This window comes from Terrapene carolina, unplaced genomic scaffold (assembly GCF_002925995.2).
Source record: "Terrapene carolina triunguis isolate 2854851 unplaced genomic scaffold, T_m_triunguis-2.0 Scaffold374, whole genome shotgun sequence".
NCBI classification, from domain to species: Eukaryota; Metazoa; Chordata; order Testudines; family Emydidae; genus Terrapene; species Terrapene triunguis.
In genome coordinates this window covers 13,294,335-13,303,326 of record NW_020664725.1, presented here as the reverse complement: position 1 = coordinate 13,303,326, position 8,992 = coordinate 13,294,335, and the positions used below count along the sequence as shown (strand labels likewise).

General features: G+C 50.6%; 1 protein-coding gene across 1 annotated transcript; it reads right to left on the bottom strand.

Moving 5' to 3' along the window:
- Positions 1-4,975: 4,975 nt before the first annotated feature.
- Positions 4,976-7,647, bottom strand: HSPB2 (heat shock protein family B (small) member 2). The gene is made up of 2 exons (XM_024207188.3): positions 7,471-7,647; positions 4,976-5,877 (listed from the first exon to the last, which is right to left on the bottom strand). The coding sequence occupies exons 1-2, from the start codon at positions 7,562-7,564 to the stop codon at positions 5,438-5,440; spliced, it is 534 nt and encodes a 177-aa protein (XP_024062956.1). The 5' UTR covers positions 7,565-7,647; the 3' UTR covers positions 4,976-5,437.
- Between the last annotated feature and the right edge of the window lie 1,345 nt (positions 7,648-8,992).

Sequence of the window (8,992 nt, the reverse complement as noted above, 5' to 3'; positions counted from 1 at the left end):
GAGTCAGTTTGAGAGGCTTTGTCCAAGGGGATGCTAAACATTAGGGACGATTGGGCTTCTGGCTAAGGCAGTGGACTGAGTCTCAATTTTCTGCCTCTATCACAGGCTCCTTGTGTAACTTTGGACAAGTCGGTTAGGGCCAGATTTTTGAAGGTATCTAGGTGCCTAAAGATGCAGATAAGCGCCTAGTGGGATCTTCAAAGGACCTCCCATGGGAATTAAGCATGTAGGCACTTTAGAATCCTGCTATGCACCTCTTTGCTTCGTTAACCTCCTAAATACCTTTAAAAATGGGGCCTTTAGTCTCTCTGGCCCAGATCCACAAAGGTATTTAGGTTCCTAACTCCCATTGATTGCTGTGGAAGTTAGGAGCCTAAATACCTTTACGGATCTGGGCCTCAGTTATCCATCTATCAAATGCAGATAAAACTACTTCCTTCACCTGTCTAGTCTACTTAGATTATAAAGCTCTTCTGGGCAGGGGCTGTCTCATGCTATGTATGTGACAGCAGCTAGCATAGCAGGGCCCTGCTCACTAGGTTCTTCTGCAATAGAAATGACAACTAATAATAAATGCTCTTATCTTAACATAACCCTGTTGTGGGAATTATCTGCACTCAAAGGCCCCGCCCTGAGATTGAGCTCTTCACGCTGCTTCTGAATTCACCTTGTGGGTTGTAGCTGACAATTGAATATGTTTGAATTAATAATTTGCATTTAACTATTGTAACATATGCAGCCTTTGCGGGTTCACTCCTAAGGCACTATGCAAAGGCGCTTAGATAATGTTTTCACCCCTCAGCTCATAGAGAACCAAGAAGCAATACGCTTGATCTTAGCCATGAGGCAGTACTACAGTGATGAGCATGGTAGAAGAACCTGTCCAGAACAGAATTCTCCTCTTTGGTTCAGCCACTGCCCAAACCACACAGTTCCTGGGCTTGATCAGGAAGCAGCTCTGTGCCTCTTCCCAAAGTGCACACTACCATTTACAGGGTTTATTATCTGATGACATGCAGAGGGGTGTTTAATACCTTACAGCAGAGACATGAGGAGAAGGCCCCTGCCCTGTGGAACTTGTGTAACACCCACTACCTTGGCTGACACCCCAAGGACTGACCAGGGTCCTCCCGAACTCAAAGCAGGAGTCGCCACTCATTGAGCTAAAGAACCAGCAAGTTACGCTTGCAATCTAATCCAATCTGGTATCTGGCTGGTGAAAGCAGGAAAACCAGACTGAATCCTGAAGCCCAGCATGGCTGTATTCTGCGGAGACCAACGTCCCAGTGGCTGGGTAACACTCAGCTGCTTGCTCATCTCTTGTCTGCAGTCACAGACTTTGTGTATCTCTGGACATGCCACAGACTGATCCTTTTGTTTGTTTAGACAGCAAATCTGTTTTTATTTCAGAGTTAACTCAGGCTTTGTTGCCTTATGGAAAAACAAAAAAATCTGGTTGAGAATCTGCTTCCATCAGCCCCTCTGGACAAACACTGGGGCTGTTGGTTTGAGTGCCACCAGAGAAACAGAAAGCCATTGAAAACATTGGCAGCTCCGGGAAGCATTTGGCTGCCACTCCGCGTTCCCTTTTTATCCTCTGTCTGCAGGAATAAAAGGGAGCCCGGGTTCCAGCACTCAAGCTTAGCAATGCGATTGTGCTATTTTGTGCTTAGGTAGCGAGAGTCCACAGATAATGATCAGCTGCTTCACACCAGTCAGTGTCAGCCGCGTCTCCCAGCCTCAGCGCGCTTGGAATGGAATCTGGCTTTGTAACCAGGAGTGAAATTGGCATTGGAGAGGGCTGCTGGCGCCCAGCAACAGAGAACTAAATCCTGCCCGTTAGAGCTAGAAGATATTAAAAGAGAGCGAAGGAACAGAATTATCCATTATTATTATTATTGTTGTTGTTGTATTTATTATTTGTACTGCGGTAACACCTTGGTGCCCCAGTCTTTCTGCAGACACAGAACGATTTAGCATTGCGTGTACAAAAAGTTAGCTCAGAACTGGTTCAGTAACTTCTCCTTTGGAAGCAGAATTGGTTCCACCTCCAGTGAAAATGCAGCCCAGCCCTGTTAGAGCACAGCCCCTTTTATCACAGAACTGCTTCACTCTGTGCAACCTGCACTTTATGCTGCATCAGAGACAATTTGGAGCTTTCATTCTGCTTCCCTGTCAATGGAGGTCACTAGATTCTCAGGTCACTACAGAGGCTTCCCCCTGCCATTCTGGTGGGATGGCATTGTTAGGTCTTGTTGCTTACCCGCCTTGCTTTCCTCACACACACAAGATGGGGGAGTTGTGAGGTTTCTTTTTCTAGGGTTGTGGAAAGTGAGTTTAAACTAAAATTGCAGTTGATACAATTATTTCTTTAATGGAGGAGCTGTCAAATCTTGGGTGCTAGCCAGAAGCCAACAAACACCCCATTAATAGGGCTTCATGATATTTCTCTTTTAAACTGATGGGCGTGGAAAGTATACAGTAAATACCCTCTGCACTGATCATGGTTTTTAACAAGCCCTTGTACATCTGGCTATCAGTCTTGGGTTTTATACAATGCTCATCACCATGGTATATGAACATTTCATTCTGTACTAATGTCTATACTGTTCTCAACCCAATATATGTCTTTGCCATACCCAAATGCCCTGATATGGGTATCTCCATTAAATGCAGGGGACCTTTACTTTTTGCCATTTGTACTGAAGATGCTGGATCTAAGCCAAGGAAAAGCCCCATTCTGGCTGAAGGGCTCAGGTCAGATTCACCAGAGGGTTCCGCCATCTCAGCAGAAAAGAAATGAAAGAAAAAGGAATTAGACACAGATTGTCCAGAGTTAATCTGAGTCCCCTGGAGTTCCCAGTCAACACGGGGGGGCCATCAAACAGCTATGATCCTGTGAGCTGTTCCAGCAGGCTTTGCACCCATGCAGTTTCACCAGAGCATCCTGTCTATGCAAGCACGAATCCTTTTACACACCACTCCCCAGAGAGAAGTGAAAGGCGAGGGATCAAAGTCCTGTATACAAAGAGCAGGTACCACCACCCAAGAAGCAGCAGGGTGAGTTTCCCATACACTTCCCTGTCAATGCACATCATCCCTGCTCTGGAGAGAGCACCTGTAAAAGCAAGGACAATGGTTCATTATTGATTCCGTGGCCTGTCTGCTGGGAGTGACAGCCAGGTGGACAGTTAGTGCCAGTGGTGCTGGTTGTTTTTTGGAATGGGAGGATCAGCCTACCAGGAACTGGACTGAGAGACCCTCCCAAGCCAAACCACGTAGGCCATTCGGCAGACGGGAGCAACACTCAACCACTGACAACCAGAGCTGCAGATCAGAACCAGTGAGCAACCATCCAGCCTCCCTGCACTGAGAATGGCTGTTCCTAAACCATAAAGACCAAAACTGATTCTCAATGGCCCTCTCCCTGAACTTGGGGCAGGTATAGAATAGCAAGCTACCACCTTTGCACTCCCTGTATTCTGAGGCTAGTGAGGGCCCGTTGTAAGTTGTAGCAGCCTCAAGGCCGCTCCGAATTTCATTCCCATAGCTCACTATGACTCTAGGAAGCGGTGCATTCCAGCCAGACTTTGGACTTGCCTGGCAGCCGGGAGCAGTCCTGATGCCCTGCTTTCAGTCCCTCCGCACAGGGGAATTCATAGGGTGCCATTCCTGGCCCCTTTTATTTTTCCAGATCAGTGCACTGGGGCCTTAGTGTAACTGAGAATCAGGCCCTAAGAAGGAATGCAAAGGAGGGACTTACGAATCCTCCAGCTTCCTCAGTGGGTGTCTTGGAACTTTCACTCTCTGCCACGCCAGGGGAGGACTCGTATCCCCACATCAGGATGTGCCAGAGACCCCATATTTGGTCAATGACACAGCACCTCACTGCCTTAATCGGCTCAGGGGAGGAATGAGTTTGCCATCTGCTGACTCCTCACAGCCAGCCCAAGCAGCTGCTGCAGCAGACTGTGTAACACACACAATCCCCCTTCTGACATCATCAGAGTAAGGGGACTTTCCCCTGGTGCCCTGTAGCATCGGGTTGATGAAGCACTTGATTATGGAAGGGGGACCTAGAGCCAGATTCATCCCTGATGTAATTCCACTGAAGCCAGTTGAACTGAGCTCTGTGTCTTCAACATTGTACAGGACCTTGAAACATTCATGGCTCACTTCCCCCAAAGGACGCAGGATGGGTCTCTACCTGGGTGGGCACAACTTCCCGTGGACTGAAGTAGGTAGGGCAGAGGAGTGCCTTGGCCAAGTTTCCTAGGTCAGCAGAACCCCTAAAGCCAGCCCTGGAGATGAGTGTGTATTTTTGACAATGATCCCCTGGCATCAGTCTGTTCCTACGTACCAGAAGCCATTACATCCCTGAAACTTCCTACAGGGGTGGCCAAACTGTAGGCTTGTGAGCCACAAGCCCCCCCACCCCCCATTCTCCGCCTACCAGACGGGGGGGGAGAGGGGGCTTCGGACCTCTGCCTTGCAATGGGGTGGTGGGGGTAGGGGCTTCTGTCCAGCAGGAAGGAGGGGTGTCAGGGCTTCAGCCCTGTGGGATGCACCTGCCGGGGGCTTCAGCAGGAATGGGGCTAAAGCCCCGAGCCCAGGCTCCCAGCAGATGTGCCCCAGCTCTCAAACTTCTGAAGATTGTTGTATGTGGCTCGGAGGGCCACCCCTGGGCTATGGCATCAGAACTAGTCTGGGAATCCAAAGGGGACTGGCACAATGGTTGCAAAGTGCACCCATCTGCCATAAGGGTGATCCCCTGCGGTTAGTCACTCTCAGGGTTGGCACTGATGTTGGTTTCACAGATGAACTCCGAATGAACTCTAAATAATCTGGTGCCATCAAATATGCTGCCCAGAACAATTTCCTGGTTCACTGCATCAAGAGAGGCTAAGGTGTTGTCCAGATTCTTCAATGCAGAACAACTATGATGTGAGCAATTGAAATTCAAAGCAAATGCGAGGAGATTAGAGCTAGATTTATTCCTCGTTCCTCTTAAGAACTATTGTTGTTTTTACATACTTACAGCCCCTTTCACCCCCAAAGCTCTCCACAAATGTTAGCAACAGGTTTAAAAACGATGCACTGGATTACTCCACCCACCACTGAAATGCAGCCCCCTCCGGGGTGGAACACAGCAGCTGGTTAACAGCCCACAGCAACACAGCACAGCAGTTTATGGCAGGAGGTGACCCCTGTTATTTCTGGATAACGGAGTAGCGATGGCAGCATGTACTACCTTCCTCTGGGCAGTGCTTGAACTGGGAAAAGGCTTCAGTTATGGTCCCCCCCGCACTCTCTTTCTTCAACTCCACCACCTCTTTTCCAACCAGTGGTCTTCCCCCAAAGCTAAGCACTGGGGGTGAGAAATAAGGTTCTGGCACAATCACATATCCCCCCAATTGAAGCAGAGCCCCAGGGTGCTTTAGGGCTCAGCTTGTCCCTTCCCCTTATCCATCCCCACTGGCTGATCTTGGTGAGTTATTTTCACATCCTTGATTCTGGCCTCCACTTCCCCCCCAGTTCGGGGAGCCTCTACGCTCAAGATGCCATCATGGGACAGCGTGGCTTTAACTCGCAGGGGGTCAGCATCCAGTGGGAGGATGTATGTCCTGGTGAATTCCCGGGAGATGAAGCCATGGCGGTCAGCTTTCTGGGAGTGCTGAGCTGTCACCTCCAGCAGGTTGTCCACCGTGCGGACGGCGATCTCGTCAGGCAGGAAGTGGCAGACATCCAGAAACACCTGGAATTTGTGCTCATTGAGGTTGATCTCAGAGATCCCCCGGTCCAGCTGCTTGTTGATCCGGGGCCTGATGTAGTACCCATGATACAAGGTGGGGGCTAAAATCTCTGCAGGGGACACACCTAAAAGAGACAGAATGAGGAGCATAGGGTTGCTTTGCATCCTGGGATGGAGGAGAGCAACAATGAGACCAAGCGAGGCGAAGGGGAATGTTAGCAGGACTGGCAGAGTCTGGGACTTGGCAGGCATCTGTGTGGGCTCTGTGCAAACCCACCACTTCTGTTGTACAATGGAAACTGAGTCACCAGGTTGGCCCACCCATGTGTCACTGAAATGCTGCATGCAGCCCACTGAGTGCCACCCCATGCCACACACCAGTTGCACCCACTAGCTCTGCCAGAGGCTGACATCCATCTGGGGGTCTAAGCTAGGAGCGAGAGAGAGTAGGTGATGGGTGGCATGGGTGCTGTGAGGAGAGGAGCCCACAGCCAGAGCTGGACGTGGAAAACACTGAATGCGGAGAAACTGGCATGAAGAACTAAAGCCTTTTGTGTGACATTGACATCAGGCTTTTCTTGGGGCTTTTGCCTTTTCACACTGTTGTGCTAGCACTTTGAGCCTGGTGAATGGTTCTGCTGCCTCCTGCATTCTTTCCCCTCTAGCGGCTGCTGCTCTGGCTTTGTCCAGAACCCACCAGCTCAGCTTTTCCCTGCGCTGACTGGGGACGCAAAATCTCCCACCAGCAGCAGCTCTTTTCAAAAGCTCCTTAATCCAACTCCTGCCAGTCAGATTCCACCACAGCCTGTCCCGGGGAGTGGGCTAGGAGAGCTTCCCTTGCTGCTAAGGTCTGCAGCACCCGCTGCACCAGGCGAGGGGCAGAGAGCTTGCTGGCTAACCAGTCTTTAAGGGGAGAACCAGTATTCCCTAACAATTTTCAGGCGACACTTTGCAATAAAAGAGCAAGACCCTTCTCTGGTATCTACACAGTGTCTTCGTGACCTCTTTGGCATGGGCTGTGCCACGTGGATTGGCTGTTGATCAGGGCCGCCCGGGGAGGGGGGGGCAAGTGGGGCAATTTGCCCCAGGCCCCCACGAGAATATAGTATTCTATAGTATTGCAACTTTTTTTTTATGGAAGGGGCCCCCGAAATTGCTTTGCCCCAGGCCCCCTGAATCCTTTGGGCGGCCCTGCTGTTGATGGCAGCAGGGGCCCCACCTGCAGTCCGGATCAAAGGGGAGTATTTTGCTCCCCATGCGCTGTGTGTGCATGAATGATGAAAAGGGAGGGAGGGGCAAGGAAAGCGGGAATGAAACATGCCGCCATGGAGGGAGGGAACTAGAAGGAGAAAGAGCAAGAGCATGATGGCTCCTAATTATTCTGGAGGCTTCTCCTGATGCCCCCTGGCCCATCCTGGGCCCCCCATCAGCTTTCTTGATGATTCCAATCCCCCCACTGCAGTTGCTTATGTGTCTGTGCAGGGGTGCTGGAACAATTTGTATAGTGGGGGTGCTGAGAGCCATTGAACCAAACTGTAAATCCTGTATATAATGGAAACCACTTCAAGCCAGGGGGTGCGGCGGCATCCCCAGCACCCACAGTTCCAGCATCTCTGTGTCTGCACTGCAGGAGGTGATGTCCCAGGGGATGCACTCCAGTCTCCTGCACTAGGAGAGAGCAAAAGTGAAGCCAGATGGGAGCCCGGCCTCTTTCTTACCTTCCCCAAAGTTCTGGTCATAGATCTTGCTGGGGTTGGCGAACTCGTATTCCGTGCTCATGGGGTAGGCATGGGGGACCGTCCGCTCAGCCATGGTCTGTCGGGGAAGGGACCTTCAGCGTGCTCGCTGCCTCTCAGAGTGAGAAGGCTGCCGATCGCAAAGTTTTAATCTGGTGAATTCCATAGGGAGGTGTGTGTGATAAAGATACAGACCAAAATAGACACACAGGCCCAGGGACGCTTAGCCAGGCAGATGAGGGAAAGCGCCTCACCGCATTCCTGCTGGGGATCTAGCCACAGTTTGCAGACAGGGAGGGTCTGCAGCTATTGGATGGCTAAGTTTAAGGCTCCCGAAAATGAAACGTGCTGTCATGATGGATTGAAAGCCAGAGGGCTAGGATTCCCTGCTCCAGGGTACTGGGTGTGCTGGGGCAGTGAAGTGGAATGGGGGAGGCTGCAGGACTGGAAGTGGGAGGCATAGGCTGAAGGGGGGGCTCGAGGGAAGGTGAGAGAATGGAGGCACAGCCTAGGCAGAATTACACGGGGTTTTCACTAAGGGGAGGGCATGTACTAGATGCTGAATGCAGGGCTGGGTGCTAGCAGCTCCTGAGCTCTCATCCCATCTCTGACCAATGATGTGTTCTGTGGCCTTTCCCCTCATTGTGCTGTACCCTTCCGATCTGCAAAATGGGGTTAATAACACCCACCTGCCTACCCCTCCACCCTGTAAGGATTAATTAGCTAACGCTGGGAGATGCTTTACAGAGTGTTACATTTTTGTCCAGTACCCTCACATACCACACACCTCTAGACTGGCATCCAAACAGGCTGTTGTGTTCTTATTGGCTAAAAGTTTAAATCACAAGTGATACATTGTTGCAACAAATGTTCTAGCCTCCACCTGGGCTTGATTAGCCTGGAGTTCAGAACTGTGCTGGGACACAGGGCATTTTGTGGGAAGTGGCAAGGTCATTCTGCAATTCGCTTCCTCATGAATCGTTCTCTGTTTACAAAATCTAAGGGAGCGAGATTTCCAGAGGTGCTGAGCAGCCACCAGCCAGGATTGATTCTTCATCACTCAGCAGGTGTAAAGTTCTGTGTGCATGTGCTAAATAGTCTGAACACTTCCCCCTGCCCCACCCCCCCGCTCACTTGAAAACGAGCCTCTAAAAACTAATGGGCTAAAATGATCCCTGGCCTTACTCTAGTGTCAGGGTTTCAGCAGCACAGAGATGGATGCAGTGGAAATGCCTACGACAGACAGGCCTTAGTTATTTGGGGGCTGGATTTGTCCTAGATCAGTTTTTAAAGTCCTGAATGGGTTGGTCCCCACATAAGATCCTTGTGCTCGGAAACTAGAGCTGCCTTGAAGGCTCCAAGCCTCCAAAGCGCAGAGCAGCAGGTGCACCAGTGTCAAGTCTTTCTTGTTTACATGATACGCAATTCAAGGAGACACCTACAGCCTGGGTTGTTGCTGCCCCCTTTACCTGCTGTCCCTCTTGCCAAGAGCTGTAGGATTGAC

Coding starts and splice junctions, on each gene's coding strand:
- HSPB2 (XM_024207188.3), bottom strand. CDS start 7,564: ATGGCTGAGCGGACGGTCCCCCATGCCTACCCCATGAGCACGGAATAC. Junction 5,878..7,470: donor TGACCAGAACTTTGGGGAAG/GTAAGAAAGAGG, acceptor TGTCTCTTTTAG/GTGTGTCCCCTGCAGAGATT.